Raw genomic sequence first — 24,161 nt, 5'->3', positions numbered from 1 at the left:
CCACAGAGTTCTCCCCCTTCTTTTTAATGTTTGGGGAAGAAATGCGCCTCCCATATGATGTTGCGCTAGAACCACTTGAAAACATGAGTAGGGACACAAAAGCCTACATCAATGAGTTTCTAGAAAATCTTAAAGTCCATGACGAAATTGCTAAAGAGAACATAAAATGGCATCAAGAGCAAAACAAAACTAGGCATGACTTAAATGTGAAAATCCCAGATTTCAAACTTGGCGATCAAGTACTGATAAAAATTAACAAGGTTCCAAAGGGGTTATCTAGCAAACTGTATGATAAATCTGAGGGACCTTATGAAATTGTTGAAATTGGTCCCAACTTCACTTATAAACTGAAGAGAAAATCGGACAACAAACTTCACATGTCAATGATGAATGCATCAAACTTAAAACATTACTATGATGAAGATGAAAGACCAAACTTTGAGCAACCCGAGCAACAAATTCAGATTCAGAATGGTCAAGGTCAGGATCCAGTTGATCCACCCCAAGGTCGACAGAATGATGACACTGTACAAAATGATCAAGGTCAATCTCAAAATGACACAGATGCAAATACAGGTAATGATCAAGGTGAAGGAACAGTTGTTCCAAATGATGCAAACATTGACCAAGGTCAAGGGAATGAAGATGAATCAGACTTGTTAGATGAAGAAATACATGATCCACATAGAAAATGGAAATTTAAAAAGTTTCTAAGGGGCAGATTTAAAAATGGAAGAAGAGAAATAAGAGTAGAGTGGGAGGATGGTTCCAAAACATGGGAACCTGATCACTGTTTTGATGATGAAGTTATGGAACTCATAAACAAAAAGTTCACAAAATTAGGAACAATTAGGAAAACTTGTTTTAAGAGAAAATATTAAGAAGTACTAACATTTAACAAAGGAAATCATTAAGAAAAATATTTATGCCAAAACATTTGTGTACTGCATAAAGTATGTTAATGCCAAAGCTTAAAGCACCTGCATTATTAAAGAAAAAAGGTTGATTAGAGGTGAAAAGTTAGATAAAGAAAGTGTGAATGGAAAACTCATAAATTAGCAAGGGTAATAGAGTGAATTTGTCTCATTTTTATTTCTAAATGTTTTAGATATGTATTTGCAAGTTATTATGGGTTATTGCATTTGGTCAACAGTAAAATCCCCTTATAAATGGCTAGCCATTCATTTTTGTTTAGTTAAAATTCAGAAATTTCACTTACCATTTAACACCTTAAATTTTACACATAAATAAAGAAAAAGAATTATTGCTGTGGTATGGTCAGATAATCAATGTAGTTAACTCTGCAGTTTTTTATAGTGCTAGAAAACACGAATAACGATCGGTTCTTGTTTTCATGACAAATGTACCACAACCTTAAATTTTTTTTCTATAAATATATTTGTAGGAAAATTTGGGGGATTCCACAATACCATGTTCCTTGTGTTAGCAGTAATGACTGTGATAACCATTCCAGCCCAAGCTAGACCTGAGAAAACTGAAGACAAAATCGTACAGAGAATCAATTATGGGGTAGTTTTTAAAGAACAATCAAGCATTATTTTATCTCAGGAGTATTGGCTCCATACCTTTCATGTGAAACTTCCAAAAAGAATTCATGTATCTAGAATACCTTTTTGCAATGTTCATACTTTTCGACAAGGATGTGTTTTGTTAAACAATCTTGCAAATTTTGTCCAGGGATTACATAAAGAAACCTTAATTCATTTCAATGAAACCATGCGCCAAATCAAAACTTTAGTTCCTCAAACAAACATTTTAAAACAAGGTAGACAACTCCGAGCTTTACTTCCATTTATTGGGTCACTCTCAAAAAGTATTTTTGGCACCGCAACTATAGATGATGTCAATATTTTAGCTGGACACATCAATGCATTAAATAGGAAAACAGAAAATATTGCAAAAGCACTGCAACAACATGGATCTCATTTGTCATCTTTCATTACTGTAAGCAATCACAGAATGGACAACTTAGCTGCTGGTATCAAAGAAAATTCAGAGTACATTTCAAAAATTGCAACTGCTTTTAATAACAAATTATATGATTTGGAAAAATCTTTTGTTAATGTGTCAAAAATTCTAATGTCACAAGTTAACAGAGCTACTCTTTTGAGAACCCAGTTTGATAAACTGTCAGCTGCAGTCCAGAGTTTATTAGAAGGAAAGATAACTCCATTTTTAATTCCAAAATTTTTAATCACCAGAGCCATTTCCAATATCAATTTCAAACTTAGAAAATCATACAAGAATTTTTATTTAATTCATACAGATTATTCATTTTATTATTCTCATGGAAAATTTTTGTATGCAAGGGATAAATCATCATTATTCATTACTGTGAAATTTCCCATCTCAACACAGAAACAACCTTTACAATTGTTCAAGGTCATTAGTTTACCTGTTCCTACCTCAACCAATGTAACCTCAGACATGCATGCTACACAGCTCCTGTCCACACCAGATTATTTTGCAATCACAAGTCACCATGATTATTTTGTCTCGTTATCAGCAGAAGATTTAGTTAATTGTGATCATGGACCCACCATACTATGTAATTCCAATAGGGCCTTGACCCCTATAACTGAACCTGATTGTACAATGGCTTTATACTCAAATGATGTTAAACAAGTTCAAAAATTGTGTGACTTTAGATTTATTCCTTCTTTACTGAAAGCAAACATTTTTGAAATCACATCAACCTCAGTTTTGTTGTATAATACACCAACTTTGGTCTTAGATTGTCCAAAGGAACAAAAAGTTTTAAAGGGATGTGCTTTTTGCATCATTCATATTCCTTGTAGATGCTCATTGTCAACCCAATCTCTGTTTTATGCACCAAGATTAGTGGATTGTTACAACTCTTCTTCAAATTTTTCAGTGATCCATCCTGTAAATTTGGCCTTATTACAAGAATTTTTTGATGATTCTAAATTAGAACATGTGTTTGGGGACAGTTTATTTCCTACACCAATAAATATGTCCATTCCTGAACTGAAATTTTATAATCATTCCTTAAATGAGATATTAGTAAATGATCAAAAAGCCCATTTAAGTTTAAAGAAAATTGCTAAAGCAGCCAAAAAGGATGAGAAAATTTTCAAAACTCTGGCAGAACCTTTAATAGATGGCAAAATTGATATTCAAGATGATTGGTTAGGTACTTCCAACATTTTAACATATGTAGCTTTAAGTATTGCAGCACTGTGTTTAGGATGTTGTATTGTGTTGGTCTTGAAATTCAGAAAACTGTCAACATCACTTTTAGTTCTACAACAAGTACAAAATGCCACATCTGACAAAGTCCCTTCTTTCATTTATGAAAAACTTGAAACTTCAACTCCTAATCCAACAGACATAAGCTCAACTTGGTTTTCAGAATTTACTTGGATTCATGCATCAGTTATTTTAAGTACAGTTGTACTGGTCATCTTGGGACTTCTCTTATACTGGATGTACAAATCAAAGTCATGCAAAGGATCCATTTTGGCACTAGAATTAACTACAGGTGGTGATTGTGTTATGGTGTTTATAACTAGATTGTCCTTGTGTCCTTCATATTACACTATTTCAACACCTCAAATTGCAGATATTTCAATTACTCCTTTTCCATCATGCAAATTATTAGCTACGTGGACAAATTTCAAAGTCACTGACACTCGAACCAACATGACCATTACCATTCCATCAACCATTACCATCAACCCATTTACCCACCATAAACTCAAAAGAATTTTAAAACAACCATTCAGTGCCTATGTCATCTTATTACACAACAATTATGCTTTCCATCTAAATAACCCACACAAAAACATGCTGGTTACCCTTTAAATGACCCAGTGCAGAAAAGATTAACAATATTTTCAATTCCTTTTGTATGGTTTTAATTTTTTTCTATGTTCCGTTGTCAACATTGCATTGAATCGCACAACTCAATAATTTTTTTTCCTTTTTCCATTTATTGTATGAATTCTTTTTACAGGGACCTCATTGGTTTTTTTACTCTTTAATATTGGATGACTATTCTATGATATTTGTTTGTTCATTTTTCCCACTTATAAGTAATAAAGTATTGAAAAATCTCAGGGATTCAAAATGAACACATATATGGGTATCAATATTGCCTTTATGTATATACATGTATATATATATTTTTTTTTTATATAAATATTTTTTTATCCATAGGTTTAATTGTAGTTTTTAAACATGTGATATATTGCATAAAACAAAAAACAAAAAAAGAAGAAAAACAATGTATTAATTTTTTTGTCGAGGGTATGTAATTGATGCCTTGGATATCTTTCAAATTAAATATTTTTCATTATCCATGAGGAAAATTTGAGCTTTCAGGGACGAAAGCAATGGTAGCAAGGGGGAAAATAGTCATGTTGCAGATTTTATTTGACAAAATGAAATATGTCAGAAAGGACAGTTATGATTAAAGATAAAATTTCACTTTGAATTTTAGTCAATTAATATTTCAATTTGGGTTAAGATTAATGTATGTGGATATTTTAACATAACATTTTGGGTATTCTCGTTTTATAGGAATTATATAGTAAAGTCTTTATTTTATTTCCTGTTACAATTTCAGATATATGTATAGAAATTTGGTAATAGTATTTTATTTGACGAAAAAGAAGGAATGTCTTTGAAGAAAAAAATAAGTACAGGTAATTGTCTAAAATAAATAATATGTGTTACTCAGAAGATTTGGCATGAGGGATTAGTAAACTGTTTAAGCCTTTAGCCATACAATTATGTAATTTTGCTGGAAAAAGAGAACAGCAGTAATTTGTAGATAGGTGATGTGTTTTTTTTGTATATTTATTTATGGGTTCTTTTATCTTTTTTATCTAGTGTCAAAAACACTATCAAACGAAGTAGAATCCATTAACCTATTGTTAGGGGATTAACTTGTTAAGTGGCAGGTCAAATACTCAGGTAATGGTCAGTTCATGTCATGTGATTTTTCAAAATACGATATTTTGGCTATTATTGATACAAATTAACAAAGAAAAACTAATTTGATTGGACAAAATAATTCACGGCAAGCGTGGGTCTCCGAATGGAATTGTGCCGCAACTCGGCCATTCTATTCGGAGACGTGAATAAAGTAACATCGTTTTTAATTTGATCCACGCTTTGCTTTTCCTTATTACAGGTATGGTAAAAATGTTTTATTTGGTTAAGTTATTTTTCTAGAACTTATAAAGAAAAGATTAATTAATTATTTATTAACATTTGCAATTAATTTCTGGAGTTTACAAAAATTTGAGCTTTAGTTTACAAAATTTGAGCTTTCATTAAAATAGAAATCTATTATAAAAGTATTATATTGAGATCAGGGCATTTATATTTGATGTGTGTTCTTATGATTTTTCTTGTATTTTGGTAGCTGTAGTCCTATGTAGAGTGTAGTTTTATAGTTAGACACGTTTTACTTTTTATCGGTTTTATACCGGAAATATAATGCCTTTCTTTGTTTGGCTCTATTATTATTATCAAACTCTCCAGTCGAGGGAGGTAAATTTAAATGTATCCAGTGTAAACAAAAGTACGAGCTTTAGTATTTCAGTTGGAAATTACATTGTCTAGATTTTTTATTATATAGAGTGAGTCTTTTAATATTGTTTAATCACTCTATGAGTCACCAGATGTTAGGTAGGTTAAGGCACACTTGTTTGTAATGCTACGAGCAACTCATAATGATTTATTTTATTGTGCCTGGTGACTTTTTGTTGTGCATTCTATTCGGAGACGTGAATAAAGTAACATCGTTTTTAATTTGATCCACGCTTTGCTTTTCCTTATTACAGTGCACCCAAACCTAATCTGGACCTGGTGGCTGAAAAGCAGAATCATTATAAATAAGGGTCTCTCACAAGCGAGCGAGCTAGACAAATTCCCAAGATAAGTGCGGTCACCCAATAGGGCGACACGACACTACCCAAGATCCTACTAAAAGTCCCCTGCCCTTTTTTTCCCTGACGTTATATAATCGTTTATTCTCTCTAAAAAACTATTGAATTATTAGCCTGCAAGGAATTGTGAGAACTAGATGTTTTGTATTTGAGAGGAAATACTCCTTCCTCTTACTTATTCCTTCCTCGCCTTCACCGTTTAAAAATTCCATAATAAAAATGATTTTGTTTTGTTTGTTTGCTGTTAAACTTCCCTTTCGAGAATTTTTCACTCATATGGAGACGCCACCACTTGCCGGTGGAGAGCTGCAAATTCTGGCCTATGTTCGGCACTCAGGGCCATTAAGCAGTGAGGGATCTTTTTCTTGCCAGCACCTACTGCGACACGGTACCTCGGTTTATATGGTCTCATCCGAAGGACCGATCTCCACGTCCCACAGTGGGATTCGAACCCGCGACGTAATGATCAACTCCTTACTCCGCGACTCTAGGTCAGACGCTCTACCACTGGGCCACGCGGGCGACCATAATAAAAATGAAACCCGAAATGCAATTCTTTGATTGTGGATTTATAATATGTTGGGGTTTTTTGTAACCCATGTTGTCCCATTGTATAACTAATAGAAGTGTTAGTACGTCTTTGATACACGATTATTCTGTAAGTTGTATTCATGCTATTCCTTCACTCCTTTATGACAATTTAAATTTAGAGGCACTAAAGTGAGTTGGAGTACATATTTCCTTATTACCACATTGTGTTAAGCATCCACTTCTGGTATCTTTTCATAACAATTTCTGTCACTGGTGTAATGTGTTTATTCCCAGTAGCAGTTTTCCAGTTCTTTATATCTTCTCTAATAGTTTCCTTTGGATATTGGAGTTGAAAATAGTTATAGTGAATTTTCTTTGCCTCACTTGTGAATATGGCCGATGCAGAGATTTTGTCCGATAAATATTCAGAACAACTCCTTCCCAACACTATGGTACACATAATCGAAGCTGCATTTGGAATATTCGGAAACTCTCTTGTTCTTCTGATGTACACTAAATACGTTAAGGACAAAACAGGCACCCGGTATTTCATTCCAATATTGGCTTTTATCGATCTCTCCGGATGTATTTCGAATGTGACTCAATTTCACCTTGACAACACCCAGCGCTACACCTACCCTAACGTGTACTTATGCAAAACTCTTTATTTTTTGCTGATACTGACCGGGGGATTTTCGGCTCACCTGATCCTCGCGATTGCATTACAGAGGTATTTAATTATCTGTCGTCCTTTTAGTCAACAGATGTCAAGGAAATCCTGCAGAATTGCTATTCTGGCAATTTTCCTATTTTCGGTCGGTTATGCATCACCTGTTTTGAAATTTGGTGGATTCTATAGCACAACTGTAGAAGATAACTATCAGAATGTCACTCGGAACATCTCTGTTCTTGTCTGTCATTCCGATGATGGAACAAATGGAACAGGTGTTATGGTACCATACTTCGGATTTTTGCTGCTACTGTCTTTTATAAACATTTTCGTCACAACCGCCCTGTACATTCCAGTGACTAAAACTATTTATAGAACACTATCACCTACCAGACGAAATCGAACAAGTAATATTGTGGATGTAGACACTAATATCACCTCCAAAGAAACGCAAAGTTCTACAGTTGAGAAAATTGCAATGGTAGAGTTCCCACAAAACGATGTGAGAAAGTCCTATATTGCACCTCAAAATACCTCAACTATCGATAAAAATCGGGAACAAAAAGCGCGCAAAAAAATCAGCGTCATGTTTCTCGTCATCATTATTGTCTACGTAGTTTCGTATCTGACGTCACTCATTACTCAGGTCCACAGTTTCGCAACCAGAATAGAACTTAAAGGGTACGAGTTAAACATTTACTTTTTCTGTTTGCGCTTTAACCTTCTGAATCACATTGCTAATCCCTATATATATTGGTTCTATGACATCAGATTCAGAAATGAACTCCAGAAATTTTGCTGTGGTGGCACTATCAGACGATACTCATTTTCGGCATGAAAATAATGTCACTTTACAGTTTTCTGCGGAGAAGATAGGGGTAAAAAGGACTAGAGGACTATTTTTTATCTTTCTTCTATAAACACTTCTAATAATATGGCGATATAAAATCCATGTATTAAATTTACGTTTGTAAATACACACATTTTGTTTATACCTGACAGGTATTATCAGTCTATTTGAAAATTAAAATTATGCTGGCATACATTGTGGATATTATGTTTTTTGGTCGATTACACATAAATTCTGTCCTAGATTTTTCTAAATAATCCCTGTTTAAATGTCCTATTGTCTTATTTTTCCATACTCTCACATTTAAATAATCGACCTCGTTCTAAATTTGCTTTCAAAGTAATTGTTTTCTGATAGTTAGCATTGAAAGTAAAGAATATTTTTGATATACTAAAGTTTAAGTCTTGAAGATTAATTAAGATTGTTCAAAAGTTTTTAATATAAAAATAAAAAAGTGCTTTAATTTTACAATATAAACCGATGTTTAACTGCATGAATCGAGTTTAGCTGCAGGTCTGTAGCTCGTTGGTCTGGAAAGGAGCTAACGGCTCTGGCCCCGGGATCATGAAGCATCTTAAGCTTAAGTCAAAATCCTTCTGTTGTACTAAAATGTTTTAAAAGTCAAGCAGACTAAAATTAAAATATTTTTCAAAATTGCATCACAAAAGTGTTTTATCAGGAAATTTAAAGATTGATTCAATAATTAATAAACATTTTACAGGCGATTGAAAATTTGACTTAAGTCTAATCTGTTTCATGATCCTGGGGCCTGGAAACGGAAAAATAAATCGCGAAACAGTGCACTTTTTGTGCGCAATAAATACACACTTTTTTCAATGGGTGGCAATGTTGCTCACTGGTCATCCATCCTAATTTTTTTTTCAGACCAGCGAGCTACAGACCTGCATTTATAATCCAGTTCTGACTTCTATATTAAACATGATTTTAAGTCGTGTCGTGAAAATTATATATCTTGAGAACGGAGAAACTTTGGTGGGTAAAATTTTATATTTATTGAGGAAGGGTTGTACTTTAATTTTTTATCTCAAATTTATCACAATAAAATATATAAGTGTATATGCTATCCTTTAAGTGGAATCATTTGTGGAGAATGATTATATGTGCGACTGTATATTTCAGGAACCAGGAAGGGAGTTAAAGAAATGATTCATCTAGTATCCACTTTTATAATATCTTCTAATTAAAAAAAGATAGCAACACAAAAAAAAAAAGATTTGTCATAGTTAATGCTACAATTCTAAGTACCTAATATGAACTTTTGTTCAAAATACGGCTAGAGTTGTAAAGAGATAAAGTAGTTTCGTTCCAATGTACATGTAATGATAAATTTAAATATTTGTGTTCAGAAATTGTGCTTTGCTCTAGATTTCTTTCTTTCTTTCTTTTTTCTTCATGATGTTTGATTAATTTCAATCGAGCATATAATCTGAGACAGCCTTGTTCTGATATTACATATACTCATTTGTAAATCTTTTTTTCTTTATAAACAAAATCCGTTTTATTAAAACTTTGCGTATACAATATTCAGTGTAGTCTTGTTACAGGGACATTCTTGTTAAGTTTGTATAAAGCTTCGACAACATCTTCGTGATCTTACAATTATTATTTTTTAAATATAATCTCCCTGCTTGAATGTACATAAAAACTACTGACAATATTTTATATTTATTAAGTATTTGAGATTTACATCTCCTGTGGTCTAATAACCTATATATCTTTAAAAGAAATTCGCCTTAATGTTTTCATATACCTGTATTTATATTTTAAATCGCTGAAATATACTGCTTTCACCTGCGGATTTTGAGGGGGGCGTTGGTTCCTAAACCCCACTCCCCTAAAATTTCCAAAAGATAGATAACATGTACATTGTATTTAGAACTAATTATTTTTAAATAAAGGCAAAAAAAAAATTAAAAGAAAACTTAGCATGATATTAAAATGTGAATTTCAAATTACCTTGGAAACAGATACATTCATAAAATATGAGATTTGGTACTCTCGATTAATCAGAGCTACATGGATTATAATCGATTTCAAGCATCAATATCTCGGGGAAAATGGTTTCCCTAATCGGCGATTTCCACAATACAAACCTGGCTACTTGATACCAAATAATTCTTTGGATACATGTTTGACTATTGAAGTAGACAATATCTCAGATTTTTAAATAGATCTTTGCCTTTATATACTGACTTAAACAAGTGAAGAATGATTTTATCTATATGTAAAAATGGCGAGCGTCGATCGGCAGGATTTTATAAACATTTAAGTTTCCGGGGCTGATGAAGGTAATTCAAAGAGGAGAAATGTCTTGAAATTTTTTTTTTCGGAATAAAAAAAACTTCCATAGGCTGTTGTAGGAAATTTAGGAAATATAACATCATATATATACCGGGTATAGTCAAAACCAGCGCATTTTTTAATATATGGAATCTTCATTAACACAACAAAGTCTTCCTAACTTGAAAATATTTTCTACATGCAATTTATTACGTTAAATTTAAATTTCCTGAAAATATTTTCTATCAAGTCTAATTTTAAGTTTACATTTTGCTCTTAAAATCTCTAAAATTCAGTAGCTTTTAGGCGCTACTTCCCCTGGCACCACCAGGACTTCGCTCTGACCTACCCTACTTGGAGCCTCAAGACGGTCCTCAGACCCCAGCCTCCAAAACTTTCATCCCTTAACGGAAATTTACGAATCTCCCCATGACTTTATTTCGTCAAACACATAATAAAATGACATAAACTGAGGACAAGTGTTAGTCTTTACCTCCTTTCAAAAGTTCGAATAAGAAAAACAGTAAAATTTTGGAATGGAATTTCTATTTCTTTAAATTAAATTCTTTTATCCTCGAAATATAAGTCAGTGAGAATTCTAAAATAAAACCAGTAACATTCTTTTAATTGAATAAATAACTTCAAAAAGATCCAAGTTTCAATTGGAGAACCCATTTTCCTCCTTGTTTTGTATGTTGTAATAATTAGGGAAAAAACATTCTCTTTGATATTTCTCTCTGCATACAGAGTTCAGTAATATAATCCACAATCTCTCAAAAATCAATTTTTATGAATTATAAAAGATTCATTTTTAGAAGAACGATCAAAAGTGGTAATTTATTAATATGTACTAATTAACTTACTTTTCCTTTCAAAGGAAATTAACAGAAACCCGCGCCTTCCGCAAGTATAAAAATATCTACTTTCAATTGTGCGGAAGATAACACAATTTTTGTTTAATCTACCGACCTTTACCAAGGTCAGCGATACTATACTTGGGGACAACTATTTTTATCACCGTTTCGGCACAATGATCATTTTTAAAGAGCTGTATATTGATTTTAAGACAAATTTTATTTAAAAGGCCGGTCATTGATACTATGTACATAATAACAAGCAAGGAGCAATTTTTGGAATGTGTATAGGCGCTAGATTGACCTAGTCAGCTGTTAGTTTATCGTGGGAGCAAAAATTATTTCCTCGTCAAACTCCTAGGTTTAGAAAACATGCTGAGTTATACTTACACGTGATGGTGTTATTACCTCGGCCGGAAATTCGGGAAAATGGATGAAAACAAATTACAGCTAAACGAGGAATACGCACAAAAAGTGAGACCCACGACGACATTTTATAACGTAGTGGCCAGTTTTGGCGGACTGGGGAATATTACTGTTGTACTCGTGTATTGTTTTCGAATGAAAAAACAGGACAATCGGTATTTCATTCCGATTTTAGCGTGTGTAGATTTCATCGGATGTGTAACCAACGCCGTATATTTTCATTTCGACGACGAATTACAATTTATTTACCCAAGTGATATATTGTGTCGTCTACTTTCATTTTTGGTCATTTTCAATAATGGAGTTTCCGGTCATATAATTCTTGTGATTGCCCTCCAGCGGTATCTGATATTATGTCGCCCATTCGGACAGCAATTAAACAGAGCACGTAGACGACTTGCTCTTGTCATTATATGTGTGTTGTCCTTAATATATGCATCACCAGTGTTATTTGCAAGTGGAAAATTTGAAATGACGTTATTGTACAATAACACAAATGTGACAACAGAAAGTTGTGGATACAGTAGCAATATTGACTCGCCGACTTTTTTCCGGCGTGTGTATTTTGGAATTCTTTTAGCTCTTATATTATTAAATATCATCGTAACAGCTTCCCTTTACATGCCCGTTATACGAAAAATTTACCACACCTTCTCCAGATTAAAGCGAATGTCGTTTATTAGTCAGAATTTATCTAAAAAGGAGTCTGAAAGTGAAGCGCCATCTATAAACCACAGTCACTGTGAAACAGAGGCTGACCACGGTGATGAATGTAGCATCGCGCAAGCCCGAATGAGAAATAATATGAGTGTGACGTTATTAGTGATAATTGTTGTGTACATTTGCTCTTTTTTACCTTCATTAATCACTCAAACACTCGCTCTTGGAGAACCTGAAATTACAGACACTGTTGTCCGTTTTAATTTGTATTACTTTTTTCTTAGATTTTATGTCTTAAACCATGTTTTAAACCCCTTCATCTACATCTGCTTTGATCTGAAATTTCGGCGGGAACTCAAACGTTGCTGTTGATTTTGTGTGTAAAAACTCACAGTATTCCATTTTCGTGCCTGCACATAAATTATTCAAACTTATTTTTTTTCATGTTAGAATGCCTTGCAATTTTTTCCTCAATATACAGCGGTAATTGGATGCATTACAGGCAGCTGTTCCTGGCGTGAGTGCAAGTGTTACATAGTTATTCCGTGATTGCGCCTTCAAAAGATAAAAAAAAGAGTACTTAAACAGAGAACGTGGCTTGTGTGTATGATCATAAATAAAGCTTCCACACTTAGCAATTAATGTAAGAAATATGTGACTCAGGGTTTTACTTTGCAAAATGATAATGTATGTTTTTGATGTACAACAGATATAGTATTAATATATGTACATGTAAATGATTTTTAATCCGAATTAGATTACCTTATACTAGAAAATAAATCTTAGTACTTAGGCCCGTGCGAAAGAATTTCAGTTTGGGTAGAGGAAAACTAACAGAAAATTATTAAACCCCCCCCCCCCCACACACACACACACAAGGGGTTATTAGACGTTATTTTTGAGGAAGCATAACCGTAAATTAGCCTTGATTTCTATTATTATTGTATAAAGTGCAAAATTATTTTGTCGGCCACGCCCACCCCATCCCTTCCGTTTCTTACGGACCTGACACTTTAAATTTTAAACAGAGGACGATTTAGTGATTTAGCTTTAGATGTAATGAAGGGTAATAGGAAATAGATATTGTTTATTTGTGCATACGTAGAAGGTAGCTTTTTTTAAATCTTAATTATGAAAAATATATGTTGTGCATTTCATTAGATAAACAATATATATACCAGTATCATATTATTTCAGTGATCACACTAATGAGGGGTTGATATATTTGACAAACTAAATTGTACTAAATTGTATGTAAAATAACACAACTAATGTGCCATATAGCTGGTATGATATAAGAATACTGAATGTAGTTTTTGTAAGGTGCGTGTCCCATAAATTGCTGGATCCACCAAGACCCCTTTTAAAATTCTCGATACAACACAATTTTACACTTGTTATGGGGGAAATCAGATGCTCTTTGATGCAGGGTAAAATTGCAATTGAGTAATTATCAATTATTTTAAACAATGTGGTTATTAAAATGTGCCTCACATAATTATACTCAACTATATGAATTTTTATTCTTTTTCTCCTCTGCAGAAAATATGTGACATTTACCAATACTAATGAGGAAAAATCCACAGGGTAATGATGTATGATTATATAAAATTACTCTTCCGTCAGTCGATAAATATACACAAGTATTAACATTTTTCTCTCTCTTTCTTCCAAAAACCTCAAAATTCATAAAAAAAAAAGCTACGTGAAAATCTGAAGCAGTTTTAAAATACAGTTTCCTCCTAAAAATATTGTTTTAACCATTGTAAAAGAACCTACAATTCATGGAAGAAAATAGATTTAAGTGTTTAACATGACAAAAATTCTTTATCACAATAGCTTGTGAATCAGATGTTAGTTTAAAAACATTAAGCTGCTACAAATGTACTTTTAAACAATTTATGTCCTGTGCAAATTTTACCGATCTTTCTGCATAGTCAGTATTATAAAGTGCAATTAAGAAAGCATGTTGAAGATTTGTTAATTGAACAGTTCATTTGGTTTGATATTCAACAATGGTATTAATTTTTTTAACTATCGTTATAGAAATGGATTTATATGTTAATGTTATTGCCTATATCTATTTCATTTGAATATGATTATTGTACACCTTAATTTTAAGGTTTGTTCTATAGACTTCGTTCAATGTGAATACTCAAGCAGTTAATATGACACATACATGGGTTATGTAAGATATCTATCTATGTTGTAATTTTTCAGGGAAGCTAAGCTTGTGAGATGTTTTTGTTTGATACTTTTACCTCGTATACTACACACGCTGTTAAAAAAAGTCATTTTCCGGATGTTTTTCTATTTATAAAATCATCAGAGTATGTTTTGGCTTTTCTTTAATGTTCGTTGAAATAAAGCTAAACAGAATTATATAATACCACGATATTTTTAATTTTTTAATGAAAAATATCAATAAAACTCGTATGTAAAGACATTTTGTATGTGTATTGAAGATTATGTGTATTTAGAATGTATGTGTATTGAAAATGTATGTAGTGACTGTATACAATGTATGTGAAATGAAGGTGTATGCATTGAAGATGTCCATGCATCGAACATATATTTGCATGTTTGTGAAGTGAAGCTGTGTGTTTATATTGAAGATGTCAATACACTGAAGATATATGTGTATTGAAGATGTCGATGCATTAATTGAAGATGTATGTGTATTGAAAATGTATACAGTGAAGATGTATGTATATTGAAAATGTATACAGTGAATTAAGATACATGTGTATTAAAGTTGTGTATACAGTGAAGATATATGTGTATAATATACAGTGAAATTATATATGTGTATTGAAGATGTATAAAGTGAAGATATATGTTTAGTGAAGATTTTAACAGTGAAGACATACTAGTATGTGTTCTGTAGATGTTAACAGTGAAGATATATGTGTATTGAAGATGAATCTGTAATGAAGATATATATGTATTGATCATGTCAATGACTGAAGGTGTATATATATTAAAATATATTTTTATTGATGATGATTGAGTACTGAAAGGTATGTGCAGTGAGTTCGAAGATATTTGTATAGTGAAAGTATACGTAAAGTGAAGATGTATATATGTAGTGAAGATATGCGCGAAGTGAAGATGCGTATTTATTTACATGTATATGCAGTGAAGATGTTTCTGAAGTGAAACCACGTGCATATTGGAAATATGAGTGATGTACGCATGTATGTTTCCTCAGATGCATAAATTTGCAGTGCAGATGTATGTGAGGAAGTGCGTTTATATAGTATCGATATAAGTGTAGTTAAAATGTATTTGTATCGTGAAACTTGAAAATGTATTGAGGAAGATGTTTATATATTGGAAATGTCTGATTGTTCATGAACATTTGTGAATTTATTGTGTTTGGCAATTCAAGTTTGTTGTACAAGTCAACGAAATCTTACCCAATCCTGTTTACGGTCCATAGTTTTTCTACAAAGTTAATAATTAATTATATAAAGTTTCGATTTGTCACAATTTCTGATGAAAACCTTTTGTTACTTTCTATGTCAGATCGGATATACTGTTGATTTTTTTGGTATAATATAATATATAAGTAATTTATTTCTGACATATTCTAATCCGAGAATAAACTCTGTTATTTACCTCTATAAATAGATATTCAAAAAAGGCATGTGTTATTGTCATTTATTTTACTTTGATTTATAATGAGTGTACTTGATAAATATAGATATGTATTACAATGAAATCGAAATACATGTAGCTTAGATCACGAACAATTTTAAAATCAAACGTTAAAATGCAATTTCCAACTACGTAAGAATATCTGAAACAAATAAAATATATTTAAATACTAGTTCTCATAAAGTAATTTGTGGGATGGAAAGGGGACAAATTGCTTAAACTTGTAACTAAAGGCTTGATACAGTGTAACTATCATCGGGATTTCGAAAACATGAAAAAAATATTCCATGTAAACATATATCGTTTATCAATGTATCGATAGGATCATTTCTTTTTTCATTGAAATTCTTAGTCATGTATTCAGGTCATCTTAAAGATAAATACAAGGATATCCTTTCTATTTAATTATGAGTTCAAATTTCAAACAAATGTTTTAAAGATTACTGCATGATATACAGCAAGGCCTTTCATACTGTATGAAGAGAGAGAGAGAAAGATTTTTTTAAGTCTATCTCTGATGTGATTGAAGCAGCCACCGTGCATAGTACAATGGATGTTTTTTGTATAAGGTACTATCATTCATTCACCACTTAAAATCTCACATTCCAAATTGATTACAAAATAATTATAGCAACCGACCTTTACGTTTGACCTACGTATTTCCGGAAAGTGAACAATTTCCTTACTCTAAAATGTGTTGACGATTAAAAGCTGAACAAACTATTTATTTAAAGTCTGAATTCAAGTGGAATGATTGTTATCTAAAACCTCGAAATCGCACGTGCGAGTGTTCTTGTTAAATTTTCTTTCGAACACTTTTATCTGCAATAGGAATTTATCTGTATATTATGAGTTAGAATATCTAAGGCGATTTTACCATTTTGTGACCTTGAACGTTAAAGACTTATCTTTTGTGCTACGTTGTACGTATGCAATAATCAAATTTGCTTGCTTGTCGTATTTAAAAAAAATTGTGGATTATTATGGACGAAAACCGAACAAATTTAGATGATTTATACGCTTTAAAGGTACTTCCCACGACAATCCTTTACAATATTGCTGCAGCACTCGGCGCCCTTGGAAACATAATTGTGATTTTGGTGTACTGTTTTCGTATTCAACGACAAGTACATCGATACTTTATACCGGTGTTGTCCGCTGTTGATTTTATCGGATGTGCCAACAACGCTGTATATTTCCATCTCGTTGATTCCCATCATTACGATTACCCCAGTGATGTTCTGTGTCGTGTGCTCTCCTTTCTAGTAATTTTCAACAATGGCGTCTCAGGTCACATCATATTCATCATCGCCCTTCAGCGTTATTTGATGCTGTGTCGACCATTTGCAAAACAGTTGAACGGTGGATGGAGAAGGGCTTCACTCATTATTATAAGTGGATTATCTTTATTCTACGGCTCTCCTACATTTTATTCAAGTGGTACTTCACAAGACGTGCTTCTTTACGACAATCGAAATTTTACAACGGAAACTTGCACTTTTGTTGCCAACGTTAAATTGAAGACATCTTTTCTACACGTCTACTTCGGGTTTTTATTAGCTATAATTTTGTTGAATATTTTCATCACAGCCGGATTGTATTTCCCTGTTATAAGGAAAGTTTACCATTCATTTGAGAGATTAAAACAGACCACATTTCCAGAGAACCAATCACACGATGCACCCTCTGAAAGCAACGTTGAGGATGAACATATAGGGGGATCTAATGTTTCACGGGCGCGTATGAAGCATAATATGAGTTTAACTGTACTAGCAATCATCGTTGTGTACATTGTGTCCTTTTTGCCCCCTTTACTTACTCAGGTGATGGCCATAGAAGAACCTAAAATTTCAGACACAGCCACGCATATGAATTTTTATCACTTCTTTCTCAGATTTTACGTTTTTAATCATATTCTCAATCCCTTTATCTACATCGGGTTTGATATGAAATTTAGAAGGGAATTCAAAACTTGGTTACGTCCGAATAAACTTAGAAGTTGTACTGAAAATCAGTAAAAAAGAAAAAAGCAGTAAATACAAATATCTCAGAAACTGATTCATGTTTTTCAGAGTATGAAAAAAATTGTTATGTATAAGTAGTCAACAGCATCATTACATTGCATACAGTCTTTTGATTTACTGGTATTTTTAGTGATAATACACTACTCTTATACATGTCACACATTTGTAAACAAAAGAAAATTATTGATTGAAACAAAGTTGAATACGACAGAATTCAATAACAGTTCACTTTTTAAGATATCAAGAATTATGCTGTCAAAATTTTCATTCATTTTATTGTAAATGTATACGGAATACATTGCAGGACTTGCGAGGTAGACCCTATAAAACACTGCAGACTGTGTAACATGCCTGTTTTTGAACTGTATTTATTGTAACTGTGTTATGAGATGTACTTTGTTTAATTACAGTCAAACCTCGTTATCTCGAACTCCATGGGACCGAGAAAAAAAACTTCGAGATATCCGAGTATTCGAGATATCAAGGGTTAAATACATAAAGAATAAGGGGTTGGGACTTCTAATTCACTTTGACATATCTATGGTATTCGAGATAGCAGTGTGTGAGATACCGAAGTTCAAGTGCAATTCGTTTGTTTTCTACTGAGTATGATGGAACAATGCTTTCTGAATTAAGTTTCCAAATAAACAGGAATATCAATAACTTCTGATGTAAGAATTAATCGTCATTATGAATAACTACTTGTGTCTCTGGAAAATCTCCTCCTGACGTACGCAGTAGAATGCTTGATAATTTGGAAGTTCAAAATCTGCACGCACTCTCCCAAGAAAATAAAAACGTCTGAAGCTTGTTAAAGTGTTTACACGCCTCTTTGATAAAACTCATTATTATAAGAAGTCGGTCAGTATACGGCAGAATCTTGCATCTGCATATTCGATACATCTATAGTACCTACTTAAAATTCCTGAAGCTAACGAAGAAGAGAGACGCAGTAAATTTTTTTTACTCACGAACATGCACAGAAAAAAAAGTCTTTTAATGATATTTAATGCATTGTTATCAAACATGTTATCAATGTTTTATAAGCAAAACTGGTATGTATACTTTAATCATGGAACATTAAAAACAAATTAATTTGATGAAGTAGATCTTGACTCGGATGAGGTATAAGTTCCGTATTTCTTCTCGTCTTGTCTTATTTCTAATTCATACACAGAAATCGTGGTAGTTTTCGATATGAAAGCCGTTACACTGAAAAAAGAAGTAATAATGTATTTTTCAATAAATCAGAAACATTTGCGTATCGACTATAATAAATTTGGCATGTGGTGAATCTATCTGTTAAATTTTAAAAAATAATTATATAAAAAAAAAAAAAAAAAAAAAGATGACTTGATAAAAAAAAAAATCAAAGATGTGTTGATTTCTTCGCGAATATAAAAAAGTTCAGAAACTATATCAGTGATAATGTTTCAGCGTTATTCAAATTGCATATTTAAAGTTTAGGAAAAAACACGTAGAATTTGATTTAATATACAAAAATATTGAGAAGTTTTCTGACTTCCTTACTGTTTTCGTTCTTTATTTGTAAAAGTAATACACAGTTATTTATAACAAAAGAGAAACAAGCAGTCATTTTTGCTACCTTTATGCACATAATTATTTTTTCAGGCTCAATATTATTCTATAAACCAGAGAAAATTTCTTTTATTTAAAAACAAACAAACAATTCGGACTTTTTTTACCTTGCATATTTATACCAGGTTAGTATGAAGAAAACTAAGCCAAATTCATTTATCAGACTATTTTGAGGAAAGGTTGGGCCGGAAAAAAGTCTGATAATCTCTCATATTGTCAAACTTAACATAGGAACAATGAAACATACATACACACATTTACAAACAAACAATCAATCAATAAATAGATAAATAAATATCCTATAAGCGACAGCCTTTTTATTTTATTTATTTATTTATTTATTTAATGGGTGCACCTTTAAGTACTTACCTCAGCATTACCAGTGAAATCATTGCACACGCAAACATGACAAAGTACACAGCTCCCTTATACAAATCCACGGTGTGGGAGTAAACTGTATTAAAGAGGGCGTTTCCTGCTAAATTACCAAGGATTTCTACCGCACTCAATCCGCCAAATAGCGAACCTGCGGAAAATATACAGGGTTTATCAAATATATGTTTTAATTGGGATAAATTAATAGTTAGAAAAGTGTATTAAAAAAAAAAGAAAGAAAGAAAGAAAAGAAAAGAAAAAAGTACAAATACATTTTTAAAGTTGAAAGTATGTCAATAAAATTTGATTTTCAGCATTTTAAAAATTTAAGTAAGAAAATAGAAGAAAACTGAAAAAGCAAACAGAGAGAGCTAGCTAGAATTTTTTAAAGAAATGGTTTTGAACTAGAAAAAAATCTCATCTAAATACAATTTAAAGAATCACTAATAGATTTTGTTCTAGCTTGTATTACTTAACTATCAATATTGTTGTGCAATATTATTCCATTTGATCAAAATTTCACTTCCAAGTGGAGCATATTATAAGCAGTATACTTCGCTAATAATCTAATTTTAAAATCACCTTGCTTGTGTTTAGAGGTCATTCTCGACATTATGGCGCGGATCATCGGGAATGGTAGAATTGCACCAAAGCCTACTATTGGAGCTGAAATGTGATCATTATGTACTTTGAAAAATAATGAGAAAAACCTCCATGAAGAGGGGCTCAAGAAATAAACTAAGTGCAAAGTAATATGGCGGGATAAAACACGAGGGGGGGGGGGGGTAATATATACTGATTTATATTTTTTTCTATGTAACTCGTCTTTGCAAATGAATTTTCAAAGAAAGATAATTCAGGTTTAATCAGACACATTTTCTCTTACAACGGGTGCGCATATTTCTTCTTTTTCTGCTGTAGCTTAAAATACAATATTAAGAACATTTTCTAACTTGAAATTGAGGGACTGCAATTACAACTTACAAAAAATCTATCTTACCTAATTTTCCACAATAAATTAGTCCCTATTAACTCATTTTGAAGGTTTTTCTTAAATGAATTATATAGCAACGCAAAAAAATTAGGGAGTTATACATGAAAAAAGTCACAATATTTTTAAATACTAAATGACAAGGAGAATATACCCCCCCCCTCCCACTATTAGTCCGAACTGTTAGTATGTTTGGATGCACTGCCAAACCCCTACAAGGTATAGAAAACTACTATTCCGAGTATAATTCATGTACATAGTACTTATATGAGTTGAAGACTTTCTTGAAACTTACTGGAATACTTTTCCAAGTCCAATCGATGAAGGAGAAAATGATTACAGGTAGAAACTTGTTCACATGGATATTTGACTTCATTTACATATACAATTAAGGAATGAATTTCAAAATTAACCAAGTTATACGAGTATGTATAAAACATGTACTCTGGGTTGGGAACAGCTTACCCTTAGCTTATGCGTAAACTGTTCCAACCCAGGTTATACGAGTATAACGGGTAATTTTTAGAGCTTATGATATAGTAAGGTGTCCGTCCGTCTGCCTGTCTGTAAACGATTTTTCAAAACGCTACTCCTCCTACAGATTTGGTCTGATTTCAATATTACTTGGCACATACATGTAAGTAGACTACACTAAGATACATAATTCTCTGTATCAGTTTTTGGTTTCAATGAACGGTGTTGCCATGGTTACTAAAAATAAAAATTTTCTTCAAAAACTTTCAAAGCGCTACTCTTCCTACAGTTTTGGTCTGATTTCAATATAACTTGGCACACAAGTAGACTAAAAAGAAATACATAGTTGTATTTATTGTATTTTGTTTTTGTTGAATGATGTTCCCATGGTCACTATTATCGAAATTTCTGTAAAATTCTTTTAAAAGAATACTCCTCCTACAGTTTTAGTTTGATTGCAATAAATCTTGCCACAAAAAGAGACTAAACCAAGGATCATAATTCTATTTATTGTTGTTGCAAAGTTTCAAGTCCAAGTGCTACTTTTTTCTTTCCTTTGTTGTAGGTACAAACGACAGAGACTTCTGGTTTCTATTATGATAAAAGATGTTGTTAGGTTACCAAAACAACATTTCTTTAAATTCTTTTTAAATGAAAGGTATGGAGATAACGAGCAGTATTCAAGCTCAAAAATCCTTTAAACAATACAAATTTTGGAGCAGAGCAAATACGGACCTCTAAAATATTAGAGGTTGGATCAGGTGCCATGGAGGAGTGAGCATCCCCTGCTGACCGGCCACACCCACCATGTGTTCATTGTCATGATTGAGGTATAACGGAAAAATCCATCGACAATTCAGTGTGTAAATAATGGCCTAACAATTAGTATGAAAAACGTCATTCTCCTTTTATAATACACACCAGTAGAGCTTCAGTCTCATCAGAGACTTCTGGTTAAATTTATACCTATAATTTCAAAATTACAATATCCTTCAAACGAGTTCATATGTTTTTGACAAAAGATATCTTGCGACAGGACAAAACGTATTATGCGATATTAACTAATTTTTTTATGCAATCAAATAGCTCGTTTTAACCAAATTAAGTCATTTAACGACCATCTATACATTAAAGTATAATGATTTTTTGGATATTGAGAAAATTATAGTGTTAAAAAGTGTAAATATTGAGCTTGTCTGATAGGTTTTCAACATAGGGTACCTTAGATTTACCCCCAGGAAAAATATTCTCAGACAATGGAGTACTGATGAACAGAAATTACTTTTTTTTTAGGGCAAAATACATGTACCTGCAAATGTTTATTGTTCAATCTATTCCAAAGCTAGTGTTATAAATGCTTGATTTGATCACAAATTAAGTAATACACTGTACATTTCGATTTAATTTATTCTAAATCAAAGGACAGATTACTCTATCTGCAAAACATACCACAAAAATCAGAACTCTTCAGTGTGCATTGCATTGTATAGAGGGATAAAGATATTCTTTAGAATATTCAACCGTTTTACAGTGCATAAATAAAACTTAAACTGGAATATCAGTAAAGTGATAAAATCTGTTGACATGTATACTCAATCTTTATATTTACAAATATATCAAAAATAAAATTTACAAAAGCGGGTATGATCTGAAAAAAAAAATAATAAATCAAAAGTCTTCTTACCTATGTACATCATGACGTCATTTCTAGCGAGTGCAGTGATCAAACAGTAGAAAACTGCCGAGGTGGATCCAAGTATTGCAACACCTTCGTCCTTCATACACCTATGAAAAACCTTGATCATTGCCAAACACAGGATGCTCTGAAGAAAATACTTGATGGTACCATACCAACCAACTTTTACCGAACCCCAACAAAATGGTTGACTGATCTGATAAAGGGTCAAAACGGAAGTATCGCCGGTCATAGTCAGAGCATAAAAACCAAATATTAGAAGAAAGGTGACGTATTTCCAACGTGTTCCGTTGTCGTTCTTGGCAACATAAAAGGAAAAGGCATTTTTGGTGTACTTGAGGAGGAAAGAGAATTTATGTGAATTTTTATCCTTTTTTCGTTCTTGGGTCTCCGGTAAAATGAATAGGACCACAAGGTTTAAAAGACAAAATATGCAGGCGACAGTGAGCATGGGGTAAAAGTAGTGGGTAGCTTTGATGAAATATCCGGCTGTAACCTTGCTAAGTACCACCCCTACCCCTAAACACATTTCAGTCAGAGTAATAAAAACTGATCTTTCCTTGTCATCCTTTGTAATATCTGCAATGTATGTAAACGAGGCATGCAGAACAAAGAGGAAGCCTCCAGTCAAGCCCTCAATGGCGCTCCCGATCAGAAGTAGATAAACATTAGTTTCCAAATAAATAAAGGTAGCCATAAGTCCTTTACTTAATAATTGACCAGTGAAGGAAATGAGAAAACTAAACTTTCGACCAAGTTGATCACTGAGGGTTCCAAGAATCACAGAAGAAAACGCGGCCGGAAGTGAGGTCAGCAGTGACGTATAAATAGAAAATGACGCAGCTTGCTTTTGAATGACTGTACTCTCTTGGGATGTTGTCGATGAGTGGTTTGTATCACATATGGATCCAGTCGATGACTCCAATTTACGGTGTGGATAAAGTGTTTTGGAGATGATGTACGGTGCATATAATGCGGTTACTGCAAAGGATAATGTCAATGCGAAACAGTACAAAAGCACAATAGGTCCTACAATGAAATGAAGTCGCTTCCGCTTGACAGCGAGATTCGATTTTGATTCATATGTGAAATCTTTATTTGGTTGATCCAT

General features: G+C 32.6%; 2 protein-coding genes across 2 annotated transcripts; one reads left to right on the top strand and one right to left on the bottom strand.

The window, feature by feature from the left end:
- The first annotated feature begins 6,790 nt into the window (after positions 1–6,790).
- On the top strand, positions 6,791–8,153 carry LOC133180476 (ultraviolet-sensitive opsin-like). The gene has a single exon (XM_061314992.1). It carries the CDS (start codon positions 6,863–6,865, stop codon positions 7,976–7,978), a length of 1,116 nt encoding a protein of 371 aa, XP_061170976.1. The 5' UTR covers positions 6,791–6,862; the 3' UTR covers positions 7,979–8,153.
- Positions 8,154–19,006: 10,853 nt separating this feature from the next.
- LOC133180320 (lysosomal proton-coupled steroid conjugate and bile acid symporter SLC46A3-like) lies at positions 19,007–24,161 on the bottom strand. Its single transcript, XM_061314867.1, has 4 exons — positions 23,039–24,161; positions 20,472–20,555; positions 19,884–20,040; positions 19,007–19,127 (listed from the first exon to the last, which is right to left on the bottom strand). The coding sequence occupies exons 1-4, from the start codon at positions 24,159–24,161 to the stop codon at positions 19,007–19,009; spliced, it is 1,485 nt and encodes a 494-aa protein (XP_061170851.1).

This window comes from Saccostrea echinata, unplaced genomic scaffold (assembly GCF_033153115.1).
Source record: "Saccostrea echinata isolate AGI-Se365-2 ecotype Australia unplaced genomic scaffold, CSIRO_AGI_Sech_v1 ptg000006l, whole genome shotgun sequence".
In the NCBI taxonomy this organism is placed as follows: domain Eukaryota; kingdom Metazoa; phylum Mollusca; class Bivalvia; order Ostreida; family Ostreidae; genus Saccostrea; species Saccostrea echinata.
The sequence above is the reverse complement of the archived record's forward strand: the minus strand, read 5'-3'. Positions and strand labels throughout refer to the sequence as shown.